Source organism: Canis lupus, chromosome 15, assembly GCF_003254725.2.
Source record: "Canis lupus dingo isolate Sandy chromosome 15, ASM325472v2, whole genome shotgun sequence".
Classification (NCBI taxonomy): domain Eukaryota; kingdom Metazoa; phylum Chordata; class Mammalia; order Carnivora; family Canidae; genus Canis; species Canis lupus.
In genome coordinates, this window is record NC_064257.1 from 23065720 (window position 1) to 23081489 (window position 15770).

Below are 15770 nucleotides of genomic sequence, written 5' to 3' on the forward strand. Positions count from 1 at the left end.
AAATTATATTGGCCTGAGTTCTAGAGAATGTTGGGAAGGCGGGGGGGGGGGGGGGTTAATTTAATAAGGAGCAACAATTCTGTAGTCAAGTTTGAAATCACACAAAGAAATGCCGCCCCTGTCTGGGAGGTTACTATTGAACAGCACCTCAAAGCTTTTTCTATTTTCTAGAATCTTCTCTTTCTACATTTTTAATTCGCTGCTTCTCCAGGGACAACACTTGGATGAGGGAAAAATAAAAAGGAAAGTGCTCATTTTCACATTCTCTTCCAGACTCTCCCACATCTAACTCTTAAAATCAACAGAGTCTCAGAATGGTACCACCTTACCGTTACTTCTATTATCCAAGCAATGAAATTCCTTAGAAGTGGTGTTTTTCTTTTCTCATTTGTTGCCTATGCCTAATTCCAGCAGCGAAAGTAATTTTATAGAATATGCAACATTTTTGAAGGGACTGCACAATTTGCAAAACTTCATCACTACTTTGACGTCTTTTGTCACCGTATCAATTTTATGTATAAAAAAAGCGAGAAATTGAAATAGTAGAACTAAGTCTTCACAAGCTAAAATGACTGTGACCTAAGCCTTCCACACCCCAAATTGAGGACTATTTCTCACATTTTTTTTTCATCTCTTAGTCATTTTCATTCACCCTTCTAGATTCAAATTCCATGAGAAAATGGGTCAATTTTTTTTTTTTTTTTTACTGTTTTATCCTCATCCCCCAGGACACTATCTGGCATTTGGTAGGTATCCCCAAAATGTTGAATAAATGAATTTCAGATACTGTTACCTTACTTACCTCTGCAAAAATGTTATATACTTTTACTGGTTAAAAATGACTTTGCAAATTATCTTCACCTTATAAGGTGCATCATTCAGTGTGGTTAAGAACATGGGATAATTTTCTATAATGGATGTTAGAGTATCCCCCGAGTTGTTAGAGCCTCCAATCTGCTGTCTTAACTGCTAATATTAGCAACCAGCCCTGCTAGAAATAGGAGAAAATGTCACCAAAGAGGTAATGACTTCCTATGATTCTTCAAAAACATAAAAATGGTTCTCAAACTTGTTAGGAAATTACTCTACTGCACAATAACAAAAACATAGAAACAGCCAAAAGTGTCGGAACATAACACCTGAAGCCTGTGGCTCGATAGGAAAAGGTTGTGAAGAACGATCTTCTGGAATAAATGACTTAACCTAAAAATGTAGCTAGTTCCTACATTAACCATTAATCCCTCCATTTAAAAAAAAAATGAAGTCATAGTGAACACAGCCTATAATTATCCCTACTTGAGGACAGAAGAGGAAGACCTTATGTTTCCCTCTACTGACTATAGAGGCCAAAACCAAGGTTGACTGTCATCCCAAAGGCCATTTGGAGGTGAAGGGTGTCCTTCCAGAGCTCTGGGAGGGAAGAGGAAAGAAAAGAAACAGGAAAAGAAAAGAATGCAGTAATAAAAGAGAAACAAGAACCCCTCTGTCATAGCTGTGCTTTATTTCCTTCATAAGAAAGGCCTTAGCCGTGGACACAGCCTTATTATGCTTTAAGTGCTCACTGATGCTCATCCAGCAGCTGATCTAAGGCTACCTGCCTCACCTGCAAGAGACCGTGGGCGTCAACCCCCGATAAAATTCTACAGGGCAACTGCTCTTCTCTTGGTAGTTGTACATGTGCATATAAAGAGAAATTAAGTCAGCCAGGACTTGAAGGCAATTGAGACACCTGTCCCAGTCACCATGCTCCTGAGTATTGGACCCTGGCAGGCTGCAATCAAAATTTCCGTTTCCTGGCTTGTGCCTTGCTGGCCACCTCTCTCATCTGAACCCTGCGTAACAACTCATTTGGAGTCCGTGGATACCAAGAATGCGAACAATCAAGCCAACGAGCGAACAAGCGAGCGAGCGAGCACAGTGTGCAGGGCAGGGGCCAGAGAACCTGGGGGAGGGGCCCGCAGAGAATCCTGAAATATCAAGGAGCCAGGGTGTGAGTCTCGTCTCCACTAAAACTGGTTTGCAAAGAGAAGTGATGCCACGGATTGCGACCCCATCCTCCGCCCCACCCCCAGCCTCACTGGTGCTGCAACGCCATGGAGGGGTGCAGAGTTCAGATCCTGGGTGCCACCCACTCCCCCCCCCCTAAAAAAAAAAGACAGCCAAGGAAGGAAACTGAGCACCCTCCAGCCACCCCTCCGGCGCCCAAATCATGTCACAGCCTTCGCAAAAGAGAGGAAAGAGATTTACCTGCTGCTACTGAGGCTGAAGCCTGAAAGCCATGTATGACCTTTGAAGGACTGTAATGGTTTTAATCAGAGCCATAGCATCTTTTTGACAGACAGGACAGAGGGAAGAGCTGAACCACTCTGCAAATATTAACCGGGCTATTTTGGAGCAATGGCTATTGCCTCTGAGATCTTTCATCATGGGTCTATACTTAGAATTCAGATGAGCCTGGGGGAGGGGAATGGAGCAGCGTTAATCCCCAGTTGTTTTTGAAGTTGTCCCGTAAACAGGTTAGCATCTCAGCTGTCTTCAAAGGAAGCCCTCGGTGCTTTCTTTACATTGGAGGCTTCTCCCCGAGTCCCTTGTTGTAACCTGTTGGGCCTACGGATCGCCCGTGGTCCCGGAGGTGACACTTCTCAGTTTTCTTTCAAACTAGATATTCTGGACAGTGAGCCCTGGCTGTGATCACATCGGGAGACTGATGCTCCATGACAGCTAAAAGTTGGATTGAGTTTCAGGAGCTACTATATATAAAGCTGGGGCCACTTATGTCACCGCACTAATTAAATGCCATCTGGGTGGTTCCTCTGGGTTTTTGAGCCCATCACCCAGTTCAGACCGAGTCAGAGGCCAAGGAGGAGAACATGATGATGGACCTTTTTGAAACTGGCTCCTATTTCTTCTACTTGGACGGGGAAAATGTTACCCTGCAGCCATTAGAAGTGGCAGAGGGCTCGCCTTTGTACCCAGGGAGTGATGGTACCTTGTCCCCCTGCCAGGACCAAATGCCCCCGGAAGCTGGGAGCGACAGCAGCGGGGAGGAACACGTCCTGGCGCCCCCCGGCCTGCAGCCCCCCCACTGCCCCGGCCAGTGTCTGATCTGGGCCTGCAAGACCTGCAAGAGGAAATCTGCGCCCACCGACCGGCGCAAAGCCGCCACCCTGCGCGAGAGGAGGCGCCTCAAGAAGATCAACGAGGCCTTCGAGGCGCTCAAGCGGCGCACGGTGGCCAACCCCAACCAGCGGCTGCCCAAGGTGGAGATCCTGCGCAGCGCCATCAGCTACATCGAGCGGCTGCAGGACCTGCTCCACCAGCTCGATCAGCAGGAGAAGATGCAGGAGCTGGGGGTGGACCCCTTCAGCTACAGACCCAAGGCGGAGAGCGTGAGCCCGGGAGGCCGGGAGGGGGGCGCCCTCGGGGCCTGCAGCCCAGCCCAGCCGCTCCCTCTCCCTCCCCCTCTCCTCTCCGATGGGCACCCCCCTGACCTCGGGGCCTCCCCCGCAGCGCTCCGTCTCCCTCCCCCTCCCCTTCTCCTCTCCAATGAGCCCCTGCTGACCCGTGACCTCGGGGTGCCCTCGGGGCCTCCCCCCCAGCCGTTCCGTCTCCCTCCTCCTCCCCTTCTCCTCTCCAATGATCCCCCCCTGTAACCTCGGGGTGCCCCTCGGGGCCTCCCCCACCCCACCCCCGCCGCTCCGTCTCCCTCCCTCCCCTTCTCCTCTCCAATGATCCCTCCCTGTAACCTCGGGGTGCCCCTCGGGGCCTCCCCCACCCCACCCCCGGCCACTCCGTCTCCCTCCCCTCCCCCTCTCCTCTCCAAAGAGCCCCCCTGTGACCTCGGGGTGCCCGCAGCAGGCCGGACATTGGTACCCGGCCCGAGGAAGTCGGGGAGCCGCCCCCCGAGGTGCGCCCGCTCGCTCCCGGAGCCGAGCCTTCCGCCCTAACCCTGCGCCCCCGGGTTCTCTCGCAGCTGGAGGGGGCGGACTTCCTGCGCACCTGCAGCGCCCAGTGGCCAAGTGTTTCGGATCATTCCAGGGGGCTCGTGATCACTGCCAAGGAAGGTAGGGAACGCGAGGGCGCCGGCCGCGGGGTGGGGGGGTGAGGGTGGGGGTGAGGGTGGGGGGGTCCCGGGGGGGGCGGGGGCGGGGCGCCGGCCTGCAGGGCAGGTGCGTGTGTGTCTTTCCGCGCTCAGGAGGAACCCCGAGCGGGGACCCGCCGGCCTCCAGCAGCCTCCGGTGCCTGTCTTCCATCGTGGACAGCATCTCCTCGGAGGAGCGCAAGCTGCCGTGCGCCGAGGAGGTGGTGGAGAAGTAGCCCGCAGCGCAGGCTGGGCCGCGTCCACGCGCCCCCCCCCCCCACAGTGGGTCACCCTACACCTGCTGCAGGAACCCGCGCCCAGGAGCGAGCGCAGGGCAGGGACACCTGGCGGGGGGGGGGGGGGGGGTACTTCTCAGAAACTGTCCTGCGCTCCGAGGGCGAAGCCTCGGGCTTTGGAAGCGAGTGGCTTAGGTCTAGCAGGCTGCTTGGGCTTCGTGTGCTTAGTTGTGTAACGTGTTACTTCGGTGACGGTGCCCCTTCTGGGCCACGCTCAAAAAAAAAAAAAAAAGAAAAAGAAAAAGAAGTTCATTCCTGTCTCAAGCGACCTGGGAACGTTAGTGGTACTGAATGTATTTTTGTAAATGATCTTAGGACTCTTTCTTTTTTATGTAAACCTAAGAAATCTATTTTAAATGTGGAATGACGGGGTGCATATGACATGTGCGAGGATCCTGACACTGTCATATTAAAAAAGCGAAGTTTCTTTATGAACAAAGTTGGTCCTGATTTGATTCAACTCAACGACACATGGGGGGGGCAGCTATGCAGGCACAGAAATCCAGGGAAGCCGGCGGGCCTGTAACTCAGATGCCACCCAAGCCCGTTTATTGGGGTGTGTTCCTAAAGGCTGGTTTAAAGGGAAGAAAATGGGTGGCTTTCCTCTGTCTGCATTTCTGTCTCGGTCGGACCTCACCCCTGTGGTTACAAGTGAGGCAGAGCCAGGACTGTCGCCTTTCCCCTTTTATCAGCATCTCTTTTCTGTTTGCACGGCCCTATCCCTAGAGGCCTGAGTGAGCTTTCCTGAGCCAAAGTTTGCAATCCGGTAAGAGAGTGCCACACAAGTGGCACTGCCTGAAAGGGTCATGAGCTAACATAGCCCCAAATGCCTTTCCCTCCTTGACTTTCCAGGCCTGGCCTTCCACCGAGAAGCCTTGGTCAGAGTCTGCAGGAGGCGCCCTGGCCTCCCAGCCAGGTTGGGGGGGCCCCTCCCTAGTTTTCTTGAACTAGACTGGCGGTTAGAAGACTGCACCAGCCTCCACGGGCGGGTGGGGTTTGTTTTGCAAATAGGAAGACTAAAGAAGGGAACAGTTTGTCCCTTGAGGTGGGGTGGGCTGCTCCCTGGACCGGGTGCTTCAAGGCAGGGAAGGGTTAATGGCTGAGGGCAAAAGGCAACCACAACACACATGAAACCTCTTAGCTGGACCAAACAGCAAGGCCCCCAGAGGGGCTCGAAGCCCCGGGAGCTCCTCACCGCCACGATTTTACAACGTGTGCCAGGTTTGTTTATCCTGTAACTTCAGGAAGAAGCGACCACCAAGAATCGCAGTGGGGAGTGAAGCAGAAGAGAGGCCAAGCCCTTCCTCGGAGTACTTGCCGCTCACCTTCTGTCGGGGGCACCTTCATCCAGCACCCCTCCCCACTCTCAACTGCTTCCTTCCCTCTGTTGCCCCGCAGCCAGTGCTCGGTCTGCAAGTGTGAGAATCTAATCGAATTCAATATTCCCCAGCCCAACGTTGCTTCCTGACAGCCCTGTCCGGACGTTGGGGTTGCGCATTGCAGAAGTCCCAGATACCACCACGGACAGCGCCTCCTGCAGGCATGGAACAGTAGCCTGCCCCTTTTCTGTCTCTTGAAGGCCTCTCTCTGGGGGTAAGGGTCACTTTGTCTTCTGAGCACCTGGATGATTCTCTTTTCTCCTAGAACACTTACCAAAGCACAGAAAGGTCCCTAGCTCTCACATAAGCTCTCCCAGCGGTTTGGGTAAAGCAGGTGGGAGTGCTCGGGGCTGTAACTGCTGAGTTGCTGGGGGCACTGCCTGCCTGCCGAGCTGGAAGCCAGGTTGCTATTGTGGAGCCTTGGGCTGAAACAGCTCCTCTCTGCCTCCAGTTTCCTCATTTGTGAAATCGTGGTGACAACAGCAATGGTGCCTAACTCGGGGGTGTGAAGATTTCAGCGAGATACACACAGAAAGGGTTTATAGCCAAAACACAGCACCAAGTCCATACTAAATGTCAGCTCTCCCTTTTTTCCTTACACTGACCATCAAAAGGCTTCTCTTCCACCAAAAGCCCCAGTTCTTCAAATACTGTTTGCTGCCTTGCCGGCACTGTTCGGGGGAAAATATTAATGACCGGGAATTCAGTAGCAATATGAGTGACTCTTAGCATTTTACATATGAACTCATAATCCTACAATGACTTCTGTGAAAGAAACTTGTATTTCTTTTGAGAAAAGGTTTCTTTGGAACTGAAGAGTTTCTTGCATTAGTAAGTGCAGAGCCAGGGCCTTGAGCCAGTGAGTATCAGTGGCTTCAAGCTTGTTTTCTCAATCGCCCTGCACCCTGGAAGAGAAGCCTTAGCAAATAAGAAAGACCACTTATGGCCTAGAAAAATTGGACTCTCTTTAGCAATTGTTTTCCAGAGGTTCTTTCTCAAAAGTGACTAGCTAGTGAACTCCAAATTAGGGCGTAAATTAATTAAAGATAAGCAGTAGAGCATTTCAAATTATCCAATCAGAACATGTATGAATATGAATATGTTTGAATGGTGTGTACAGTCATTAATCATGCGTATCATGGATCTACAATTTTTTTCTAGAGAATCAATAGTTTCCCTAAAATGTGTATGTCTATATATGCATTGTATGTATACGCATTACATATTATATATATGTAATATATATAAAATAAAGATGTGCCTAAAATATAGGTATATATATGTGCCGCAGATTCATGCCACAACTGAAATCAAATATCAGAATTAACCAGGTGAATTCATTTACTTCATGACTGCATGCGTATTTATAGTAAGATCTGTGTTATAAACTGTTTAGCAGCAGAATTTTTTTTTTTAATCAATTCATGGACTTTATTTGCTGATGGATTCTATTCAGTCTTTGCAAACCAAATCTTCTCTATCTCTCCTAGCTAGGTAACTTGAGAAATTGTTTGGAATTAGTTTGCGTATAGAGGTCTCTTCGTTAAATAGAGCAAATATTTCCCAAAGACTTCATGTGACCTCCACTGCTATAGTTGACATATGAGGCTTTCCAATGAAATCCTTGGTGTGTTTGCAATTAAAATGTTTTTATTTGATATTAATGATGATAATCTTTACTAAAGCCACAGCCAAAACAAACAGGGCCATGGAAGCAGAAAATCAAGATATAATAACTTAGTGAAGATAAGCAATTTGGCATTTAAACTGAGCCTGTTTTCCAGAGGTAGGCATAGAGTTGTCAAATATTTTTAAAATGAGTTCTTTTCTTTTTTTTATAGCACTATACAAATAATTTATGTCAAATGTCAGCTTTTTCAAACTAACTTTAATCATCACACCTGAAGCATCAAATTCCAAACCCGAACATAATGGAAATTCACTTAAGTCTAATGGCATTATATATATTATATATATATATTAGACTATATTAATATATATTAGACTCCTTCATATGTATGGGGGAGGGGAGCATGGCGCTGAAATTCAGTGTTCAATGTTCTCAACTACTGTTGAGATTGCCAGAGAAGTTTTGGGTTACTAAAGTGCACTCTATCCTTACTAAGACATTTTTGACTCCAAGTTAGAATATAGCCATTTGTGCATTTCTCTTAATAAGTAAGATTTTATATCATTTATTTATCTCCAAACTCTCTTCCCAGAACACACTACCTGGAAAAAAAAGTATTTTAAGAATATTTGAGTTTAAACTCTGAATATCTCATTTCCTAACCTAATCCATTAGTAAATTAGCAATAACACGGTGCTTCCTCAAAGAGCCAAGCCAACAAGACATTTCCCCAAAAGACCCTTCCACTCACTCCCTTAAACTCAAAAGCAGTGCTAACAAAAGATGACCCCTCAGCCCCAGAGGTTTCATTCTGAAAAAGCAATGTTTTGCAAGCCTAGTTCAGAGTCATCTTGGCTTCTCAGTTCAGAATGGCTATGCCATGTGCTGAAACAAAGATAATGCTGCAAGGACTGGCTCCTTTCTCTACTCTCAAGGCTGCTCAAAGTCCCTTCATAGGCCTTTGATCTCTCCTGGGAGTCTTCGAATTCAAGCCGAGGCCAATGTCTTCCTCAGCTGTCTTCTCCACAAATTCTTCCAGCAGCTTTGGCAGGTACTAATGTGTTTACTTAGGTGTGCCTGGTTCCCAGAGCTAACAGCAGTTTGAAATTGTTTAGCACATTGTGAAGTCATATATGATAAGCAAAAATCTCTAGAACCACTCCCTTTGTCCAGGAGTTGATAAAGGGTCGCAGATAGAGGCAGACGTGAATTGAAATGGACTTCTCTTGCTATGTGTATTTGGTTTCTCCTGCTGAGAGAAGCATAGAAAAATTTGCAATAATGCCGAATTCCTAGGGTAGGCAAAGTTTCCTAAGAAAGGAAGCTGGGAGCATCATTCCGCTGGTGGGGTCTGTCCATCAACACTAGGATTGTTGCCATAACACTTAAACTAAAATAGCTTCTCAGAAAAAAAAAAAAAGAAAAAAAAAAAAAGAAAGTTGGTGATTACTTACGGGTCTATGCAGTTAAAACCTGCTGAGTCTAAATTGTAAGAAAAATCAAAACATGCATTTATTTTCCTTCAGAATGTCAAGTGAAAAAATTTTTTTAAACTATCGATAGATTTGAACCTTGGGTGGCATTCACTTATAACAGGATGCATGGCTTGTCCTCTTTCCACGCCTACTGAGAAGCTTTCCCTGTAGTCACTGTTGGAATGCGGGTTCCTCTGGGCGCAGTTGCCCCCTAAATACATGGGAGCCTCCCCTGCACGGAGAAAATCCACTTCCCTGAAGAAAGAGTGGGAAACAGGTTGTATTTTTATTCTTTTCTACGAGGACCAAAAGTCAGTTTGTTCTGATTTTGAGTAAGAGCATCCAAATAGTAGCACTCTCTCTCTCTCTCTCTCTCTCTCTCTCTCTCTCTCTTTTTTTAGTGACTTTCAACTTTTTTTCATTATTATTTTCCCCATTCAAAACCATTTTTTTCTCTGCATCGCTCACCCAGTTTTTCTCATTTTCTCTTACACAGTATCCCCCTGGGAAGAGCTGCAGAAACTCTGCCGACCTGGGGGACCAGGCACTGGCTTCCTTCCCTTCCTTCCCTCTTTGTAGACTTGTGTTTTTTGTTTGTTTGGTTGGGGGTTTTTTTTGTACTTTTTTTTGTATTTTTTGTATTTTTTGTTGTTGTTGTTCTTTCTCTCTCTCTCTCCCTCCCTCCCTCGCCCTGGACAGCGGCCTAAGTCAGGTCCTTTCCTTCCCCCGCTGTTTCGAGCTCCGGTCCTCAGCGCTGGAGCCCCAAGGGCCCCGCCCTGGTCGCGCCCCCAGCCAGTCCCAGGCCGGGGCGCTGGTGTCCCCGCGGCCCTCTGGCCCCGCCGCCCCGAGGTCACCTTACCGGGCACAGCCCCGGGCCCTGGGAGCCGCGGTGGCCGCACCCCCCTGCGGGTCTCCGCTCCTCGGGCTGCGGGCGGGGCTCCCAGGGCGACCCCAGGGTGCTCGGGGGGAGGGGCGAATTCCCTGCCCTTGGAGCTCCCTCCCGGGCCCGTCTTGCAAAACGGGGCCGTCGAGAGGAGGAAATAAATGAACACCTGCCAGGCGGTGACCACACTGCTTGGCAAATAGGAAAAGGTCTTAATAAGTGTGTGCATGGAACATCCTGCACCGCAGGTGGGGGGTTGGGGGGGTCTCTAGCACGCTGGGGGCCTGGTGTCAAGAAATCAGCTGAGGGGCCAGTGCAGCACACCTTCCACTTGGGGCTGACTGGTGCCCGCAGCATGCATCTGGGCTAACATCTGCCCTGCGGAGCCAGGGAAAGTGGGGGTGCTGTGTGTTGGGGTTCGAAGCGCCCGGGGGGCTGGGGGGGAGACCATCTCCCCACGTGGAGGGACTTGCCCCCCACACACACTGTGGGGTTGGAGTCCTCCATTCCCCTGGGTCCTTTAGGAACTTGACTCTGGTATCTAGCGGAGCCCTGGGTACCCTGTTCATGTCAAAGGCATCCCCTGGGTGATGGTCCTAAGTAAGGTGCAGGCAGATGCCCCCCACCCCCCAGTGAGGCAGCCCACTGGTGTGAAAGGGAGCGTGATTCTCAAGGCCCTGGTGGTGTCTGTGTCTTAGGGATGAATGAGTGTGGGAAAGGGGGGCAGAGCACACACACACACACACACACACACACACACCTATGTTGTAGCTAACCTTAGTGACACCTTAGTGATGGACACTCTACTTGCCCTGTTCCTCGGAGTCTTCACTTTGGAGAGGGCAAATCACCCTGAAAAAGTTGGAGCTTCTCTGACCCCTGAAGACTTGGGGTGAGCCAGCCAGGGTTGCTTGCAGAAAATAACTTTAGGCATAAATAAGAGAAAAGAGCGTCCCCTTTCCCCCAACTCTGGAGCCACAATCGCTTAGGGGACTGGGTGACTCCAGATGGAGAGGAGAACACTCCCTCCTATTTTAATGGGGTCACAAGCCCTGGTGCCTAGACCTCAAGTCCTGGCTTTTCCTGCACACAGACAGCACTCCCTGCCTCCCACCTGCACCCAGGGGGTCTGGAAGTGGGGTGAAGGGTGGAAGAGCACCGGCAGAGGCCGATTCATAGGTTCAGTCCTACATCAAGGGGAGCCCTCCCTTCCCTGCTTCTACCCACCAAGGCTCCAAAGACCCCGCTGCGATTGCTTTTCTGGAAGAGGCTTTGGTCGCCAACGTGGTGTGAAGTCACTCAAGGCCTGAGCTGGAAATGTTACACGAGCGCAGGACGGCGGGGCCGGCAGCTGGGATGCATCTGTAACGGTGTTAGTTCCCCTGAAAGCAGAAAATTAGCGACCCCGCAGCCCGGCCTGGCTGTTTAGTCTGTGGCACTGGCAGGGCGGAGCGGAAGGGGGAGAAAGCAGCCGGGCCCTGGAGGGAGGGAGGCGGCGCCCCTGAAGCTCGGTCCTGGGCCGCCCAGGGCCCCGCAGAGGCCCGACCCCAGGAGGAGGCGCCCGGGAGCTGGTGCAGAAGGGGGCTGGGTGGGGGGGCGGCCGGGCCTCGGAAGGACTCCCCCCGCCCCATCCGGGAGCCCCGGGCCCTAAGGTGACCTCATCGCAACACCACCGATGTTTAAGAACCTAGCACGATTCAGAGGGTCGCCTCCAAGCTTTCAGCAACCGTTATTCGATCCACTGATGGGGGGGGGGGGGGCAAAAAACAAAAAACAAAGAAAAAACAAATCCCTGAGCTAACTAAAGTTCGTGTAGAGCACAGAAAGCACCTAAAAATAAGGTGCGTGCTCACGTCCAGGATCGGGAAGGCAGGGAGGCGCGTTGGGGCGTAGCTTTTAGGTCCGAGCGGCTCCGAAGAGTCGGACGGCTTCGTCCCTTTGTCTGCACGCGTCTTTAAGTGACCCCGGGGTCCAGGGGCTCCAGGGAGTGCACGCAAGGGCGGGGGTGGGGGCGCCCCGCCGAGGCCCCGCCGCACGAAAACCATTAGTCCGAGGGGCCGTAAACAGCAAATCGGCTCCGGGCCGCGGCGGGATATGCTAATAGTGCGGGGCCGCGGGGGCGGCCTCCCGCCCTCCCTCCCCGGAGTATATAAGGAGCCCCAAGCCCCGCTCACCCGGCCCGGGCCCCAGGCGCTCGCCCCGCGGAGCTGCGGAGCCCCGACCCAGCCGCCCGCGCAGGCGGCGTCTCTCCGTCTCTCCCGTCCCTCTTGTCTCTCCCCTTTCTCCCCATCTCTCCCATCTCTCCCCATCTCTCCCCATCTCTTCCATCTCTCCCCATCTCTTCCATCTCTCCCCATCTCTCCCATCTCTCCCTTTTCTCTCCATCTCTCCCCATCTCTTTCATCTCTCCCATATCTCCCGTCTCTCCCATCTCTCCCCATCATTCCCTTTTCTATCTTTCCCCATCTCTTTCATCTCTCCCATCTCTTCCATCTCTCCCATCTCTCCTGTCTCTCCCCATCTCTCCCATCTCTCCCCATCTCTCCCTTTTCTATCTCTCCCCATCTCTCCCATCTCCCCCCATCTCTCCCATTTCTCCCCATCTCTCCCATATCTCCCCATCTCTCCCCATCTCTCCCCATCTCTCCCATCTCTCCCCATCTCTCCCATATCTCCCCATCTCTCCCCATCATTCCCTTTTCTATCTTTCCCCATCTCTTTCATCTCTCCCATCTCTCCTGTCTCTCCCCATCTCTCCCATCTCTCCCCATCTCTCCCTTTTCTATCTCTCCCCATCTCTCCCATCTCCCCCCATCTCTCCCATATCTCCCCATCTCTCCCATCTCTCCCCATCTCTCCCCATCTCTCCCATCTCTCCCATCTCTCTCCCATCTCTCTCCATCTCTCCCGCCTCTCCCGCCTCTCCCGTCTCCCCTCCCTCTCGCCGCCGCTCCCGGGCGCACGCACCCCTGGCTTCAGCATGGACGTGATGGACGGCTGCCCCTTCTCGCCCTCCGAGTACTTCTACGACGGCGCCTGCATCCCGTCCCCCGAGGGCGACTTCGGAGACGAGCTGGAGGCCAGGGGGGCCGCCTTCGGGGCGCGCAGAGCGGCGCTGCCGGGCCCCGACGAGGACGAGCACGTGCGAGCCCCCACGGGCCACCACCAGGCGGGCCACTGCCTCCTGTGGGCCTGCAAGGCGTGCAAGAGGAAGTCCACGACCACGGACCGGCGGAAGGCGGCCACCATGCGCGAGAGGAGACGCCTGAAGAAGGTCAACCAGGCCTTCGAGACGCTCAAGAGGTGCACCACGACCAACCCCAACCAGCGGCTGCCCAAGGTGGAGATCCTCCGGAACGCCATCCGCTACATCGAGAGCCTGCAGGAGCTGCTGCGCGAGCAGGTGCAGACCTACTTGGGCCTGGCGGCGCCCAGCTGCTCCGAGCCCACCAGCCCCACGTCCAGCTGCTCCGACGGCCTGGTAGGAGCCCCTGCACCCCCCTTAGCCCCAGTCAGTAGTTACCGGTGGAGACGGGGGTGCCCGAGGGCAGGGGGGCTTGCCGCACTGGAAGGGCGCCAGGCAACAGCTGTCGAGCGGGATGTCCGCTTGCCCTCCGCCCAGGTTCTCGGAAGGTCGGAGGGAGGGTGGGCATGCGAGCGAGGTGGCCAGTGACCGGTGACACGTTTGTGCCCCCGGCCCGGTCCCTGCCCTGCTGAGGCCCTGCTGGAGAGAGATGGGGCTGCATTCTTCTCAGAGGGCCTTTGCTCAGTCCCTGCCAGGTTTTAATGGGTTTTTGCCCTGGGAAAGTATTCTCTCCCTGAATTACTGTGGCTTCCTTCTGCCCCAATCCATTTTGCATGGTTAACCCCACGCACATTGCTGCTGAATTCCACCCCCGCCCGCTTCCCCTTGCCGGGCTCTCTCCTCCTGGCGGCCGCAGAGTCTGACCTCGCAGCCCTTAGGGCCTGGGGAGGCCACGAAGGGGACGGAGGGCCCCCCCGCCCCCCGCGGACCTAGTCAAGCACAGGTCCGAGCACCTTTTGCCAAGCCCTGCAAACACACTTGCTTTGTGTCTTGTGTCGCAGCCCGAATGTAACAGCCCTGTCTGGTCCAGAAAGAGCAGCAGTTTTGACAGCATCTACTGTCCTGATGGGCCAAATGGTAAGAATTGGTGGGACCTCAGAGGAGTTTAAGAATCAGGTCGACTTCGCAGTCGGGCCTGTCAAAGCAGTCTGGTTTCCCAGGCTGTACTGGAGAAGGGAATACAAAGGATGCTTCCTATGGGGAGGTTTTGGCACAATCACGCACATCTTTTGGTCAAGTCCCCCCTCACAGACGCACACATGTGTGCTTTTGCTGGCAATTTTACTAGGGGGCTTCTCCGCCCCCTGCGTTCACTCCCATGAGTGGCTGGATATTTGTTACAAATGTCCACGTCCGGCTTTCTGTGACCACCTGACCCCTGGGGGTCAAAGTTGCTGACCTATACAGTTTACGGGGCCAGAAAGCCAGTCTCTCTATCTGAGATTTTTTTTTTTAATGGTTTTCTCCTTGTGTTCTTAGTATATGCCACAGATAAAAGCTCCTTATCCAGCTTGGATTGTTTATCCAGCATAGTGGATCGAATCACCAACTCCGAGCAACCTGGATTGCCTCTCCAGGACCCGGCCTCCCTCTCCCCAGTTGCCAGCACGGATTCCCAGCCTGCAACTCCGGGGGCCTCTGGTTCCAGGCTCATCTATCATGTGCTATGAACTGAAAGTCTAGTCTAGATCAGTTCCATGAGGAGGGCCTATTACGCAGGAGGAAGGAAGCCCCGAAAGTTCAAGAGCAAGACAAGTTGTATATAAAGATTTCCTTTGCATTGTAAATGTGTAAATACCATCTTGCCACTTTATACGAAAGTGTATTTAACTAAAAAGTCACCATTGCAATTAATACTTTATTCCTTTTCTCCTCCTCCTCCACCTCCTCCTTTAGCTCCTTCTTCGCTTTAGATATATAGCTCCAATAATATTCTTTCCGATAGGGGGCAATTCATTGAAGATAGCTTGTTGCAATGCTTAACTTATATATTTTTTATAAATATTGCTAATCAAAATATTATGTCTGATGTTAGATCTTTATTTTTTTTTCTTTAAAACATTAGGACAGCTGGAAATCAGTTACAGGAAACCTTAAATATATTTAACTTTTGTTTTCCTATTAACCTTTTGGTGATATTGTATTAAGTAAGAACGTAACAACACTGCCTAATGGTATCTATTTTGGTCTTTTCTGATTCATGTTTTTTCAAAAAGAACACCCCTAATGGGATTAGCAATCACTGACACAAAACCTTAAGGTGGTCCTGAAAATAACAAAATAGCTGGCTTTGTGGATACATTTGAACGTTTACCATCTCTCAGTTGCAGCTGAGGTCCTGTTGATGTCCCAAATGAAGAGAACATTTCTATTTGAATCAGCTTTCACGGGAGCCTGCTAAATACAATTTTTCCCTTATCTTAGCACCGTGCCATCTAGTGTCAAATTGTGGGTGCGTGGAGGAAAAGTAGAAGTTATTCAGGACAAGACAACATGTTTCAACGAAAATAAAGTACAATATTACATCATTTTAATACGGTACATTAGGAATCTTGAGTTAGATAATACGTACTTTATCTACTTGCCTGAAAATATCTCGATATATTAATATGTTAATATTGTCAATAAAATATTTAAAAGCATTGAACTGATTTCTTTTGTATTATTAAGTACTAGAATAAGAAAACTTACGCAAACTATAGTAAAGTGAAACAGCCTGCAATTGGTTGCCTTTTTTCACAGCCTTTTTGATTTTATTAATCGCATTTGTGTGTGTGTGTGTGTGTGTACAATGGCCATGCATTCTTTTATTGTTCATCACTTTAAATCTCCTTTATTTTAGCAAGGATTGAGATTTTTAAAAAATGGAACAATTGAGTGGAAAATAGGTTGAGACGATCGTTGAGATAATTCTCACAAGTTTACCAGTGGGAGATATACA

General features: G+C 50.9%; 2 protein-coding genes and 1 long non-coding RNA gene across 6 annotated transcripts in view; 2 read left to right on the plus strand and 1 right to left on the minus strand.

Annotated features, from left to right (window-relative positions):
• The window catches only part of LOC125752560 (uncharacterized), a 76106-nt gene extending 73718 nt beyond the window's left edge, over positions 1 to 2388 (minus strand). Inside the window, exon 1 of one of the 2 annotated variants that reach the window (XR_007402402.1) lies at positions 2248 to 2388. This is a non-coding gene — a long non-coding RNA (uncharacterized LOC125752560). The remainder of the gene's footprint in view (positions 1 to 2247) is intronic. The other variant, XR_007402403.1, reaches the window with a different exon arrangement.
• Positions 2389 to 2553: 165 nt separating this feature from the next.
• MYF6 (myogenic factor 6) lies at positions 2554 to 7029 on the plus strand. 3 transcript variants are annotated; one of them, XM_035698808.2, is made up of 4 exons: positions 2554 to 3389; positions 3974 to 4064; positions 5828 to 5970; positions 6208 to 7029. In XM_035698808.2, the coding sequence occupies exons 1-3, from the start codon at positions 2871 to 2873 to the stop codon at positions 5929 to 5931; spliced, it is 714 nt and encodes a 237-aa protein (XP_035554701.1). In that variant the 5' UTR covers positions 2554 to 2870; the 3' UTR covers positions 5932 to 5970; positions 6208 to 7029. The 3 variants fall into 3 exon arrangements, with proteins under 3 accessions (XP_035554701.1, XP_035554700.1, XP_025295133.1); XM_035698807.2 differs by having other exon boundaries at positions 5828 to 7029; XM_025439348.3 differs by lacking the exons at positions 5828 to 5970; positions 6208 to 7029 and adding an exon at positions 4196 to 4816 and having other exon boundaries at positions 2557 to 3389.
• Positions 7030 to 11933: 4904 nt separating this feature from the next.
• MYF5 (myogenic factor 5) lies at positions 11934 to 14991 on the plus strand. Its single transcript, XM_025439349.3, has 3 exons — positions 11934 to 13225; positions 13831 to 13906; positions 14309 to 14991. The coding sequence occupies exons 1-3, from the start codon at positions 12725 to 12727 to the stop codon at positions 14497 to 14499; spliced, it is 768 nt and encodes a 255-aa protein (XP_025295134.1). The 5' UTR covers positions 11934 to 12724; the 3' UTR covers positions 14500 to 14991.
• Positions 14992 to 15770: the final 779 nt, after the last annotated feature.

Excerpts from the sequence above, each read along its gene's own strand:
- MYF6 (XM_025439348.3), top strand. The coding sequence starts at position 2,871 with ATGATGATGGACCTTTTTGAAACTGGCTCCTATTTCTTCTACTTGGAC. Across the intron at positions 3,390-3,973 it reads ACAGACCCAAGGCGGAGAGC|CTGGAGGGGGCGGACTTCCT; the intron begins GTGAGCCCGGGA and ends GTTCTCTCGCAG. Across the intron at positions 4,065-4,195 it reads CGTGATCACTGCCAAGGAAG|GAGGAACCCCGAGCGGGGAC; the intron begins GTAGGGAACGCG and ends TTCCGCGCTCAG.
- MYF5 (XM_025439349.3), top strand. The coding sequence starts at position 12,725 with ATGGACGTGATGGACGGCTGCCCCTTCTCGCCCTCCGAGTACTTCTAC. Across the intron at positions 13,226-13,830 it reads CCAGCTGCTCCGACGGCCTG|CCCGAATGTAACAGCCCTGT; the intron begins GTAGGAGCCCCT and ends CTTGTGTCGCAG. Across the intron at positions 13,907-14,308 it reads CTGTCCTGATGGGCCAAATG|TATATGCCACAGATAAAAGC; the intron begins GTAAGAATTGGT and ends TTGTGTTCTTAG.